At 38.0% G+C, this 14955-nt stretch overlaps 1 protein-coding gene across 2 annotated transcripts in view; it reads left to right on the top strand.

Annotated features, from left to right (window-relative positions):
• The window catches only part of LOC138809641 (ATP-dependent translocase ABCB1-like), a 54437-nt gene that overhangs the window by 17382 nt on the left and 22100 nt on the right, over positions 1–14955 (top strand). For both annotated transcript variants that reach the window (XM_069996394.1, XM_069996395.1), the window contains 10 exons: positions 2272–2443; positions 5750–5863; positions 6009–6119; positions 6407–6532; positions 6634–6837; positions 7510–7680; positions 9627–9788; positions 10932–11105; positions 11843–11989; positions 12953–13060. In XM_069996394.1, coding sequence (XP_069852495.1) covers positions 2272–2443; positions 5750–5863; positions 6009–6119; positions 6407–6532; positions 6634–6837; positions 7510–7680; positions 9627–9788; positions 10932–11105; positions 11843–11989; positions 12953–13060 — 1489 coding nt within the window. The remainder of the gene's footprint in view (positions 1–2271; positions 2444–5749; positions 5864–6008; positions 6120–6406; positions 6533–6633; positions 6838–7509; positions 7681–9626; positions 9789–10931; positions 11106–11842; positions 11990–12952; positions 13061–14955) is intronic.

Here is a 14955-nt window from a genome sequence, read left to right as displayed (position 1 = left end):
TGAAACACTCTGAGAGAATCACTGAAGCAACTGTTTAGAGAGACAGGCTAGGTGCCTAAAATTCTAACTTTTAAAGATTAAGAATGAGCAGATATGCATGAGGGAAACAAATTAGTGAAGTTCTCTCTGAGCAAGGTTCACCTAGGCTGAGAACTGAGGGGTGAGGAAAAGTAGTAGTCATCTATCGTATCTTCTGCTTATTATAAAGTAGGGAAAGGGATGGGATGAGTGGGAAGAACAGGCTTCCAAAGGTCCTGAGCTGGCAAAGACTTCTGTATATGCTGGAAAATACTGTGTGAATAGAACTCATTTGAGGGAGGACTAGAGTATGAGGTACTTATAGGCCATGGAGAAGAGTTAGGATTTTATTCCAAGGGCTTGAGCAAGGGCTGAGATTGTTAAACAGAGAAATGATTATTGATATGATGCTTTAAGATCAATTCTTTATAAAGGGCCTGATGAATTGAGGGGAGCAGTCAAGACATGGGACCAGGGAGACCCTTGTGATGGTTGATGCAGTGGTCCAGGTGAGAGCCACTAAGAGTCCTGATTTCAGGTGGAGGCAGGAGAAAGATGACAAGTTACTAGACTTGGAACTTAACTTGAAAATAGAATTGACATTATCCTTAGCCTGCATGGTTTTTTTTCTTCCCAGTCCTTGTTTTCTCTGCTTCTACATAAAGAAGGAAACCATGTCCAATTTTCCACTCTCTGTTCAAAATAGCAGGTACACAAGAAAGCTGGATCTCTTGAAAGGGAAATTTAATTAAAATTATAAAAACATTTGCTTCAATAAGTATAAAAATTTTGTTCTCCTGGGCTGGGAAGGTGGCTCAGTGGTAGAGTGCTTGCCTTGCATGCAAGAGGCCCTGGGTTCAATTCCTCAGCACCACATAAGCAGAAAAAGCCAGAAGTGGCACTGTGGCTCAAGTGGTAGAGTGCTAGCCTTGAGCTGAAGAGCTGAGGGACAGCACCCAGGCCCAGAGCTCAGGCCCCATGACTGGCAAAAAAAAAAAAAATTTTGTTCTCCTTAATTTAGTCTTATGTATATCATGTAGCTACTTATCTATTAGTACTTTTTTTGCTTAACCAAAAAATGTTCCTTGCTGTTCTAAGTAGCTAGTTGGATTATTGACCAACATTTCCATAATATTTAAGAATATTTTGTAGACACCTTTGTTACATCACTTCAGTCCATGTTAAACACTTCTACTTTATCATATACATTAACTGGTTTTCTCCAAGATCTCTGTGATGTTAACAGGTTACAAAACTTTAGGTGTGCTGCAAAAGGCTTCAGGATGCCCTAGTTACTAAGTCAGCAAGGCTTTACTCCAGCTAGACTGCCATGGCAGCTGTATGTTGGGAAGATGACTAGAGAATATGTATAGAGGGAAAAAGATGATGGAGTATTACATTTCTTACACCAAATATGTGTTATATGTTTATATTTAAGATAGATGTGTATCCCAATATGATCACTTATATTTGAATGTGAAAGGTATGGTATATATTACCTTGCGAAGTTCTCAACATGCTTTCATAGTCGTCTCTGTGTTTAGGGTATATTAATTACATAAAAGGGGCTTCACTGTGGCATGTGTAATCTTGCCATTGATCTTGTCAACAGTTCCTAAAGTCAACAGGACAGAAAGCAAATCAACATCAAATTTCCTTACAGTTCAGAGATTTTTAAATGACTTACTTCAGGTTTAGTAATTTTAGCATTATATCTCTATTAATTATTGAAATAGATATGCAGATTATTTTGTTGTATTGGGAATTGAACTCAGGACTTTATACTTGGTAAGCAAATGCTCAACCAGCAATTTATTTTTTGTTTATTGAGATTGGGTGTCAATAACTTTATGCTGACCTCAAACTGGAGATCTTTCTGCCTTTACCTCTGAGTAGTCAGGATTATAGGTATATACCAACATTCCCAGCTAGCATGCATAGTTTGAAGGGAAAACAATTTTTTTCATTGCTTCTATTTTGTTTTCTGTCTGAGACAATATGTATTATGGAATTTGCTATGTATTGCTATACTCATTTCAGTACATCTAAGTGCAAAGAAGAAACTTTGAGAGACTCTTCCCACAAATAAATTACTCCTCATAAGCCTTGGTTTCCTCTTCTACAAAAAGGAATAAAATAGTAAAGGAGGAGGTACATGCACGTCACATCATGGCTGGGCACATTTTGTCATGCAACACTGACTTGTTTCCTTAAATTATGAGTATATGAGATAATTTCTGTTCTTTCTCTCAGGTACAATAAAAATTTAGAAGAAGCTGAACGAATGGGGATAAAGAAAGCTATCACAGCCAACATTTCCATCGGTGTTGCTTTCATGCTGATCTATGCATCGTATGCTCTGGCTTTCTGGTATGGGACATCTTTGGTACTCTCCAATGAATATTCTATTGGACAAGTGCTCACTGTAAGTTGTAAGTAAATAATGCAAGAAATGAATCATCATTAAAATGACATGAAACTGAGTGGCAATAAAAGAATAAGTATTTTGAATAAATATTGAATACTACAAAGAAAGAAGGGTAAAGCCAAGTATAGTGGCACAGACTTATTATTCCAGCTTTTTTGGAGGCAGAGGTAGGAAGATTGTAAACCTGAGGCCAATCTGGGCAAATTTACCAAGACTGTATCTCAAAAGAAATTAAGTAAATGGAAAGGACTAGGGAATCATTCAAAAGGTAGAGTACTTGGCTATTAAGTGTGAGACTCTGACTTCAATATTCAATACAGAGAGAGACAGGCAGGCTGCACTAGAAAAAAAAATGAAGAAAATCCAATACATCTAATAAGCTACTTTGTAGTCTTTCTTGCAGTTCTCTTGCCAAAATAATCCTGTAACCTAAAACTAATACTAACAATCTCTCTAGCATGAACTTTTATTTAATGAAATAATGTCTTTGTAGGAAACCTGATACTAAATGCCTCATTTTTATTTTCCAATTTACCACTTCCAACAACAAATGACAAAACACACAAGTTAACTCAATTTTGAAATTTTTTGAATGACAGCCAATCAATCCTCCTCATAAAATGTATTTAAAAAAATTAGTTTTAGTCATCCTAAAAGAAAATTCAGTTTGAAAGTCTTTTGCATTGTAGACCACTGTATGGGTGCACAAGTCTTGCCACTAGATGGTTCCTTCTTTTTTATGTTTTTTAAAGATAATGACATAACTGTAACCTAAGCTCACTCTGTATCTTCCTAGAAACTGCCATGTGAACGTTCCTGGAAAGTGTAACAAAAACATCTGCATCCCTTTTGGGACAGTGTCATTGGTCCAAAACATCACAAATAAGTCAAGTGTGCCAACTATATGAGTTTGTTTTGAGGTTACCTACAATTAGCTCAACTGAAGCTCCTCCAATTCTTGATTTCTTTTTAACTCTATCACCAACAAGTGGTGGAAGGACTGGTGAGCAGGCAGGAAAGGAGCAGTGATTAAAGTTCTTTCTGGGCGAGCAGTTGTTACAGTACTTGCTAGGTTACCAGGAGGAAATGCTAACAGTTCTGACAGTATCGCATTGTTACATTAGTTTGTAATGAAGACTCTGGCCTTTGGCCAGCCTGGCTGTTCTTGCTGCCAAGATGGTGATCTGCCTTTCAAATTGGAAGGACTGGTTTTCCCATAGAAGGACTGGTTTTCCCATAGAAGAGTCATTCTTTTATGGTAACGTAGTAATTTTTCTTTGAGTCTCTTAAAACAATTTCCTTTCTTGGATTCAGATTTGTAATGTGAAGAGATAAAAACTACATGACAATCATTAGTACAGTATTAATTAATATTACAAGAGGCAATGATTACTTGATGTTTTAGTTCAGATTTCTTTAAACTGTTGCCATGGCGAACATTTGTGAGGCTGTTCATTTAGCTTTTACCAGAAAAATGCTTTCTAGGGTAGTGATGCTGTGGGTGAGCCTAGCTTCTCATTACCATGAGAATGTGCATTGCTTAATGTTGACCTGGATTAGCAACTTATTTACTTCATTATTTTATTTTACATATTACTTGTGCTGCTGCTAAGTTGAACCTAAGGACTCATACATCATTAGCAAGCTCCTCTTACATTGTGTTACACCCCTAGCTCTAGCAGTTAAGTCCACTGCTTTCTGAGCACAAAGTCTGCTTCACAATCTGGAGGCATTTGAAAAACTGAGTGCAGGATCTTACATCATGCCCATTTGATTCAAATTCCACCTAGGATATTTCTCCAAAATTTGGAACAAACCCCCAAAACTCTTCAAGCCTTTGCTCCCTCTTAGGCTTAACAGGAATGGTGTGGCCAGACTCCATGTTATCAGGGAGATAATGACTTTTGAATCAGTTAGGTACATGTAGCTAGAATAAGTGATATGCACCACCATACCCACTTACTGGTTTAGGATTTTATGAATTTTTCTGCCTGAGTTGGCCTTGTATTGCAATCCTGCTAATCTCAGCCTTCCAAGTAGTTAGGGTTACAGATGTGAGCCACCAGTGTCTGGCTTTAGAGTATTATTATATTTTATATTTTTAGTTCTTTTTTAAATTTTATTGTATTGTAAAGATGCTGTGCAGAGGGGTTACAGTTACATGAGCGAGGCGATGAGTGCATTTCTTTTTTTTTTTTTTTAACTGTATTTTTTTTGTCTTTTCTTTTTTGGTACTGGGGATCGAACCCAGGACGTTGCACTTGCTAGGCAAGCGCTTTGCCACTGAGCTACATCCCAGCCCATGAGTGCATTTCTTGTCAAGCATTTTTACCCCCCCTTCTTGTTCTCTCACTATCCCTTCCCTCCTCCACCTCCTTACTCCTTGCCCCACCGAAGTTGTAAAGCTCATTTCCAACATAGTGTCTTGTGGATATCGTTGTTGCAGTGGGTCATCCTGTGTCCTTGTTTCAGCATCTTGTTATTTCCCTTTCCCTTCCAAACTAGAAAAATGTATATACAAGATGCAGGGTACCAAAATCAAGTACAGTGACAATAGGGGATATACCATGGGAAAAGAACATACAAAGGAAACAAAAAAATCACATACTACATTTAAAGCAACAACAACAAAGAAAGACCTCTTGTGTCCATATCTTGGGGTTCATTTCACATAGAACCATTTTATATGGTGATATACACATAGCTTTTGAGCTTTTCTGCTCATCTAATAAAATTATCCTAGACATAAACTCATTATTGCAAATGAGGAAAACCATGGGACCTATATTTCTTTGGATCTGGCTTACTTCACTTAATATGATTTTTCCAAGTCTTTACATTTCTTAACAAGTGGGGCGGTGTCATTCTTGCTGATGGAAGCATAGAATTCCATTGTGTGTGTGTGTGTGTGTGTGTGTGTGTGTGTGTTTGTGTGTGTGTGTGTGTGTGTGTGTGTGTGTATCACATTTTCTTGATCCATTTGTCTACTGAGGGGCATCTGGGTTGGTTCCATATCTTAGTTATGGTGAATAATGCTGCAATAAATATAGTTGTGCTGGTAGCATTAGTATTGCCTTATTTGTGATTGTTTGGGTAAATGCCCAGAAGTGGGATTGCTGGGTCATAGGGGAGCTCTATGTGTTGTGGGATGTAAACTTGTTCATCCACTTTACAGTATTTTTAATATCCTGTATCTTTATTTTGCCATTAAAAATAGAATTGGTTAAGTTGGAAGCAAGGAAGTATGGAAAGAATCATCATCATCAAGAGGACATTTAATGGATTTTTGGTTTCTTTCTTTAGGTCTTCTTTTCTGTACTATTTGGAGCTATTACTGTGGGACAGGCAACTCCAAACATTGAAGCATTTGCAAATGCCAGAGGTGCAGCTTATGAAGTCTTCAAGATCATTGATAATGTAAGTCTCACATAGCTATTTACCCATCTACATAAAAGACTTTGCAGTTGAGAACCAAACTAGTTTTCATTTTATCTAGTTCTGCACAAATTATCATTGAAAACTTGTTACTGTAGTAATCTTCTAATATTTTTCATCTGTTTAGAAGCCAAGCATCGACAGCTTCTCAACGAGTGGACACAGACCAGACAATATCAAGGGAAATTTGGAATTCAGAAATATTCATTTCAGTTACCCATCTCGAAAGGAAGTTAAGGTACCATGACAAATAATTAAGCTATTTGATGAAGAATTTCTGATACTTTTCCTTAGAGATTATTATTATTATTTCTTGTCGGTTGTGGGGCCTGAACTCTGGGCCTGGGCGCTGTCCCTCAGCTCTTCAGCTCAAGGCTAACACTCTACCACTTGAGCTACAGTGCCGCTTCCTAGAGATTATTTTTAAAAGGAAAAGATGTATTTGAATGGACAGAGGTGTCAGTTCACATTCTGTGTCTGTATCTCGGAGTTGTCTTAATGCTTACTTCTCACTCAACTTGGTAGATCTTGAAGGGACTCAACCTGAAGGTGCAGAGTGGACAGACAGTGGCCCTGGTTGGGAACAGTGGCTGTGGGAAGAGCACGACAGTGCAGCTGATCCAGAGGCTCTATGATCCCACAGAGGGCGTGGTGAGTTAGACCAGCAGCCATCAGCAGGGACCACCGCACCTCACTCCGGGGATAATGTCTGCTAGAAATGAAGGAAAATCACCCTTGTTTTAAAATTCCAGGTCAGTATTGATGGACAGGACATTAGGACCATCAATGTGAGGTATCTGCGGGAGATCCTTGGTGTGGTGAGTCAGGAACCCGTGTTGTTTGCCACCACAATAGCAGAAAACATTCGCTATGGTCGTGAAAATGTCACCATGGATGAGATTGAGAAAGCTGTTAAGGAAGCCAATGCCTATGACTTCATCATGAAACTGCCCCATGTGAGTCTGCTTGCCCTTGTCTTTGTCCTAGTCATTCAGAGATGCACAGAACAGAGCTCTGACCTATTGCAATCATCACAGTTAAGAAACTCTGCTACATTGGAAGACACCCTAAAGGGGAAATCAATATGTCTTTGGGTTCTGCATCTAGTGGTGAACATACTTGTTTTTAAATTGAGATTGTTGTTGCTAGACTGTATTGCTGGTAGGACTGAAATGGTCTAGGGAATTTCTTTCCAATTTAAAATATAGACTGAGCTGGGTGCCAGTAGCTCACACCTATAATCCTAACTACTCAGGAAGCTGAGATCTGAGGATGGTGGTTCAAAGCCAGCCTAGGAAGGCTCTTGTGAGACTCTAACCTCTAATTAACCACTCAAAAATTGGAAGGGATGTGTGGCTTAAAGTAGTAGTGTGCAAAAGAGCTGAAGTACAGCACCCAGGCCATGAGTTCAAGCCCTGTGACAGATAAAAATTTAAAAGTAATATATTTGTTACAAAGACCTGAGATAACTTATTGCTTTGCCAAAATTCCCCTGTTGCCTTCTCTTTCTCTTTCTTTAAAATTTCTTTTAGTTTTATTATCCCTAAGTAGTTGTACAAAGCAAAAGGGTTTCAATTCAACACAACATTTTGTGAATACAATGTACTCCTGTCCTTTTGCTGTTGTAGAAATTTGACACCCTGGTTGGAGAGAGAGGGGCCCAGCTGAGTGGTGGACAGAAGCAGAGAATCGCCATAGCACGTGCCCTGGTTCGCAACCCTAAGATCCTCCTGCTGGACGAGGCCACATCAGCCTTGGACACAGAAAGTGAAGCTGTGGTTCAGGTGGCTCTGGATAAGGTCTGTAAGCCCAGGTGCAACCAACTCTTTAAGAACAATAGAGGCCTTCCACTGCTCATTCTTCTTTACTTGGAAATAAATTTCTTTACTTTCCTGATGGTTCCTTTCAATCTATGTTTATTTTTTCTGATCTTTCTAAATAGCAATAAATACGTTTCCATTTCAAGACACTCTTTAGTCGTTTAAAGAATAAGAAATAATGGCTTAAATGAAAATCAGCCTTAGTAATGATATTGAAAACGTGTAACTATTGGGATAATCTGGTTACCCAACTTTCAACAGCTTTTAGCTTTTGTCAACAAGAGGAAAATACCATCTGCAGGTTCATATTTAATGAAATAAGAAATTTGTTCCTCCCAGGAGAGGAGCAGAGAACGTGAGATGTTGGAAACTAGGTACAAACTCCTAGCCTGTAAACAGGATTTTCACTTTGAATAGCACTGACCCATAAGACTTACCCAAGAAGTAGCATCTGAAAGCCTGCGCTATTCAGACACTGTAAGCTTAGTCCAGTATATAATGGTCAGCAGACCAGCTCTGAGAAGGCCCAGAATGTACAAGCCTTCTTACTAAAGGTGTTTTGGGTTGAGCTGTGGCTGTTGGTCTCAGAGACCAATCTTATTTGTTCTGACCCTTTGCTGCCTACTAAGACAATGCAGTATGTTCCTGTCCATATTGTATCATGTGCTTCATAAACCATTAAGTAAGGAACAGAATGCAGAACTAAAATAAAGGCCAATGGAACTCTAGCTGCTTTGGTCCCCTTCATTGTTCCCAGCTGTAATTCCACATCTGCTTCCTCATCCTTTGCTCATCTGCGTTTTCTTACTGTAACATATTGGAACTATGTATCAAGTTATAAATAAAAACAACTTTCAAAGGTTCTACTCAATTTTTTTAAATTTAACATATAAATTTGGGACCATAAGCCCCTTTTGTTAGAAACAGGCACCATTTGCCTATTAAATAATCCACTTTCTTATTACTCCCACCAAAATTTTCTCAAATATGTTTTTCCTCTTCAGGGGTTTTCACTTGCTTTCCCCCCCCCCACCAACCCTCACATACATTTATGTGTGCTTATTTTAAATTTTCTTGCTTGGTGAGAAATACAGAATAAAGGAAATTATTCACATTGAGAGTTATACAGGCTAAAGAAATTTTGCATAAGTTCCTGTTCTATGTCAAGTTTAAAAACAAGATGGGGCATTTGAAAACTTTTACATAGATCTGTATTTTTTCCTTAATATGTTATATGTAGGAACAAGTATCACATCATAAGCAGCACTTCTGTGTACAAGTATAGTACTATGTTCCTATGATTACCACATAAGAACATAGCCACCCTAGCAGAAGTCACCTTGTCTCCATTTTACACATGAGTAAACAGCCGCACACAGATAGGATGTCAGTTATAGGCCAACCTGTATCTGTACCTCTGAATTGTCTTAAAGCTTTGATAAATATCTGGAGTTCATAGTGGTAAACCTAGATTTAAATCAAAGGCAATATGATGCTGGTATCTAAACTTTGTTGCCTTATATTTGTGAGATAGAGGATGTTATTATTATTAGGACTGATGCTAGCTGATATACATCAATATACTTCCTTGACCTGTTGGTTTTGATTGATCAATGCCTTGACTATTCAGTTTTGTATAAAACACTAATTACTACAAGTTTAAGTGGATAAATATTCAGTAAAACACAAGAAGTATAAAATAATCTTAAAATATGCACATGTGATATTTGTCTTTAAATTTACTATAGTGAGAACATTTTAAACCATTAGCAATTGACTATACTTTTACCATTTGGAGACGATCTCCTTATTCCTTTGATGTTTGTACAACATCCAAAATGTCCATGTTTAGTAAATGTTAGTTGGGTAGGTGAGTTTTGAGATGTAATGAGTGATGTCATCAAAAGCCACATCTCTCTCTTTAGGCCAGAGAAGGGCGGACCACCATTGTGATAGCTCATCGCTTGTCTACAGTTCGTAATGCTGATGTCATTGCTGGTTTTGATGATGGAGTCATTGTGGAGAAAGGAAATCACGAGCAGCTCATGAGAGAGAAAGGCATTTACCATAAACTTGTCACGATGCAGGTGCACTTTAACTCTGAATTTTTTTTTTTGCAGTAAGCTGATATTGCTATATTTAATGCTAAAGGTAAATGTTGCTTGGTTTGATTATCTTCAAAAGTAGGAAAAAGTAATTATAATACTGAGGAACAGGCTGGTATTTTAGATTCTTTCTCCCCCCTCCATTTGTTTTTTGGTCTGTCATGGGGCTTGAACCCTGGGCTTGGGTGCTGTCCCTGCGCTCTTCAGCTCAAAGCAAGCACTCTACCACTTGAGCCACAGCACCACTTCCGGTTTCCTAGTGGTTTATTGGAGATAAGAGTCTCACGGACTTTCCTGCCTGGGCTGGCTTTGAACCACAATTCTCAGATCTCAGCCTCCTGAGTAGCTAAGATTACAGGCGTGAGCCACCCGCGCCTGGCTTTAGATTCTTTTCTTAAAAACAGAAATATCCTAAATAAGGATAATTAAGGAAAAGTTTTAAAATTGACCTAAATCAGCTAGCAGTCACATGGGGCTGCTGAACATTTGGGTTTGAGCTGTTGTTCAAGAGTGGGGTAAGGTGAAAAGGGAAAAAGAGAGCAGTAGAGAAGGTCAATATGACTAACATACAAATATACATGCATGTGAAATCTAAAAAGAGAAAATGCACATCAAATCCTGAAAGCTTAGTAGACAAAAGCACAAAGTATCTCAGTCTTTCATGTTGATCACATGTGACAGAACAATGTCATTACATATCAATAATAACTTGGATATGTTAAATTACATTATATATGATTAAAATTTATTTCCATATTTCTTTTCACATTTTTAAATATACCTTCTAAAGAATTTCAAATGCGATTCACCCTGGTATATATCATATTTGTGTTGCCAGCTTTGATTCAAAACAAACTTGATTAAGTCCAATAGCAATAGAAAGTGGATAACTATAAAGATACTTGGAAAGGATATTCTGTCATTTCAGTATATTCAGTGGAAATCATTCTTATTTATTGGTTTTCCTTTTTGATACAGCACACATAAAGAAATACCAGTTTAATGTTATCTTGTCTTGTTATTATTGAAACCAATTACCATTTCTTTAGTTTCTGAAGTTCATTGAGAAAATTTCACTGGTTAATTAGGTCTCATCAGCTTATGCATATTTCTTGTTCTTTTTAGACAGAGGGATATAAAAGTGAATTAGAAAAGGATGTTTGTGAATCCAGAAGTGATTCTGATGCCTTGGAAATGTCCTCAAAAGATCCAGAATCTAGCCTACGAAGAAGATCAACCTGCCGGAGTATTCAAGGGCCACAAGGCCTTGACAGAAAACTTAGTATGAAAGACACCCTGGTATGAATGAGGGTGTAGAGCTATATGTCCCAGTGTCTCTCCTAGCAGTATTGGCTGGGACTGGGGTAGGAATAAGAATAAGAATTTGTTTTCTAGAGTCTTCCAGTTATTTCTGGAAATCAAATGTCAATATTTCTACAGTTTAGAACTTAAGAATAAGAATTAATTTAAAATTTTTAGAATTTAAAATTTTAATTTACAGAGATTATACTGTGCTTTCAAATATAAAATTAAAATTCTGTTTAGAAGTTCAAGATTTCTCATAAATGTTCTTGTCATCTTCTGAATGTCAAGCCAATAGTAAATGTTTGTAGGAGCATTATTTAATTGTAGGCTGGACACAGTGGATTCTGCTTGTAATTCTTGGGAGAGACTAATGGTAGGAGGATCATAGTCTGAAGGGAGCTGAATAGAAAAAAAAAGTGAAATGCAGTCTGGAAAACAACTAAAGCAATAAGGGCTCAAGTGATAGAAGGCCTGCCTCCCAAGTAGGAAGGGCTGAGTTCAAATTCCATTATTGCAAAAAAAAATGTATCCCTGATTTGTCAAATAATAAAAAGTTACTGTAACAGACTCTGTCAATGTTGTTTTTGTAACTAAATAGCCATCCACTGCTGAGGGATAATGATGGGATATATTAATCCTTAAAAAATTGCCTATGGAAGAACCACACATCATAAAATCCATGATACATTCTTTTTAAACTGTAATTGCTAATAATATTCCATGTTTTCTAGGATGAAGATGTTCCTCCTGTTTCCTTTTGGAGGATTCTAAAGTTTAATTTAACTGAATGGCCTTATTTAGTAGTTGGTGTATTGTGTGCCATTATAAATGGAAGTATGCAACCAGCATTTGCAGTTATATTTTCAAAGATTATTGCGGTAAGAGTTTATACCCATTTTCTGTATCTACCAGTGAGTCTTGACTAAACAATGAGTAACTATTTGCATCCCTATGCATATGTAACACAAAACTCTTAATGTGAAATCATCAGGCTTACAAATGTAAGAATAGAAATCTGGTTTGTGAAAGGAACATTAGTTTTGTAAACATTCCTTTGTCCTGGGTTCTGTCTAGGCCCCTGATGGTTTCTTAAGTCTTTAGATTTCAGTTCCCTGAAAAAGTCAATGAAGCTGGTCAGTAGACTGTTTCATAACCGTCAGCACTGAGTTCAAAGCATCATTTCACCAGTGTGCAAAAGGGTTTCCTCTTTGTTTCTGAGTTAAGAATGAGCTCTTCTGTAATGAGAGAGCGGATCGGGGTGGGGAATGTTTTCTTCCCTTCTGGAGTAAATATTCTCTGTGTTCACTCTTCCTAAATCCAAAATGTTCTGTTAGTCCTATAACCATCTCTGAAAAAGTTCCAACAAGTGGTGCTCTCTCAATGGCTGTGGTTCCCAGATAGCTTTCTAACTGTCCACCCAACAAAGAATGCTGGCTGGAGAAGCTCCTTTCTTTCTGAAAGGCTGCGTGAATGAATACATCTCCCTGTCAGTAAAAGCTCCTTGCCAGAGTCTCTCCATATTCCTCAGGACAGTTTGAAATGTCCACAAAGCAATTCAGTGCACTGCCGTACAATGTAGTTACCCATCAAGGAAGAGGAAAGTGTTGGCATCAGTTTGGATCACAAATTGGGTCAATTTGTGACAGACACCTTGGTCTGTCTTAGTCTCTAAGGAGGAAGAATGTAGGTACCTTTAAGGGCATCCATGTTCCACAGCCAACACTGTTTTCTAGTATATTACAACTCCGTTGAACCCCAAAACTTGTGACCAAAGGAATGGAGTTAGATCTAGAACAATTCCCTCAGTGATTGAACTAACAACTCTTTAAATATTTTCTCAGGTTTTTGCAACAAATGATGATCCTGAAAGGAAAAGACAGAATAGTAACCTATATTCACTAATGTTTCTATTCATTGGAATTGTTTCTTTTATTACATTTTTCCTTCAGGTAAATATCTTCCTTAATTTCCTTAATGGGTGAATTTATAAATGCACATGTCATTTTCCTTTGAAAACTTTCTCATTCAGCTTCAGCTAAATGATGGAAAGAATATCAACATTCAAAAAATACCTGTAAGAAATATTTGTACAGTCAACTTATATACTTATGTATACCATTTGGATAAAATATTCAGAAAAGTTTGGAATGGTAGCCAGGTGCTAGTGGCTCATGTCTGTAATTTTATCCACTTAAGAAAGAGCATTAGGCCCCAAGTTCAATTTTAAGTACTGGTGCTAAATATATACACATGTACTTGCACATATATGTATATATATGTTTGGAATGGATAGACAGTACAGTGTAGGTTTGGTGTTAGACTTGAGTTTGGCTATTACTTGTACATGCACTCAATTATGTGTCACTGAAAAAAATAAGTTGTTTAAACTGTCTTATCTTCAGTTTCTTTATGTGTTAAGTAAGATTACTGTTGTCTCTTGATGATTAAGATAATATGACAAGTGCCCAGGCCCTTGTAAAGCAGTAGTAAAGAATTACTTGTCAGTGAATCAAGAGATTATCAGTTACAAAACTGTAACCCCTTTGTACAGCACCTTTATAATAACAATAAAAAAGAGATTAGCGGGCTGGGAAGGTGGCTTAGTGGTAGAGTTCTTGCCTTGCATGCATGAGGCCCTGGATTCAATTACTCGGCACCACATAAGCAAAAAAAGCCAGAAGTGGTGCTGTGGCTCAAGTTGTAGAGCACTAGCCTTGAGCCAAAGAGCTGAGGGACAGTGCCCAGGCCCAGAGTTCAGGTCCCATGAAAGGCAGAGAGAGAGAGAAAGAGAGAGAGAGAGAGGGAGGGAGAGAGAGAGAGAGAGAGAGAGAGAGAGAGAGAGAGAGAGAGAGAGAGAGAGAGAGAGAGAGAGAGAGAGAGAGATTAGCTACATATGATTTTTTTACCTGACTCTGAATAGGTTTCTTATTTCACACATTTAAAATAGGATATTATTATAGACTGTGTAGGAGGCATAGGAGAAAATGAGCCTTTTTGTTTATTAAATAAGTAAAGTTCCATGGAAGAGTTGAACCATGCTAGAATACATGGGACATTTAACTACACACAGAAGTGTCACACCAATTGTTAATATCTCAGGAGTCTGGAGAAGGTAAAGCTTCCTCTGTGCGAAGTTAGATGGTAAGGAATTTGGAGCTAGGCCTTGAGTTGGTCACTTCAGCATTGACAGTTGGGAAGAGCTAAGCCTGGCATGCCTGTCAAATGGAGCAAGGAGCTAAGTAGGATAAGAACTCAGAGTCTGGGGTCTGATCCTCATTACAATTCTCAGAAGGCCTAGATTCAGATTCTAGCTCTACAACCTTCTGTAATCACCCCTTGGCAACCTGTCATCCTCACTAATGCTGTTTTTTTCTGAAGCATGGTGATTATAGGGTTGCCTTAAGGATTTAACAAGCTAATGTGCACAAAGTACAGTGTTAGAGTAAGGTAGCATTCAGAAAAATAATAGTAGTCATTTTCCTGAGGCAAGGAAGAAACTTCATGTTCCATTTGTTCCGACAGTAGAAGCCTTTCTGTGATCATTTCCAGGTGAATATAATAAACAGTAAGAGTCTTTGGCACACATCATTTAATCTAGGACATTATCTTTCTCCTCTGCTTTCATGCATGGCCACTGTGCCTCTGCTCAGGTGGTGTAGCATTACAGTACAGCGTGCAAAGCCATGGGACGCACTTTTTGTAGCAATGTGATGGGTCCAAGGCACCACCTGGCCTTCAGTTCCACGGTGCCCTTAGCCGGGACCACTTGGAGGAGCTGGCTTTTACTCACTTGTGCTCTCTGCAGTGTTGTTTCCCTCTCTCTCAGGAATGCCTACTACAAAGT

The sequence above is a fragment of the Dipodomys merriami genome, unplaced genomic scaffold, assembly GCF_024711535.1.
Source record: "Dipodomys merriami isolate MVZ:Mamm:240054 unplaced genomic scaffold, mDipMer1.0.p SCAF_5, whole genome shotgun sequence".
In the NCBI taxonomy this organism is placed as follows: domain Eukaryota; kingdom Metazoa; phylum Chordata; class Mammalia; order Rodentia; family Heteromyidae; genus Dipodomys; species Dipodomys merriami.
Note: the sequence above shows the minus strand (reverse complement) of the source record. Positions and strands in the feature narration are given on the sequence as shown.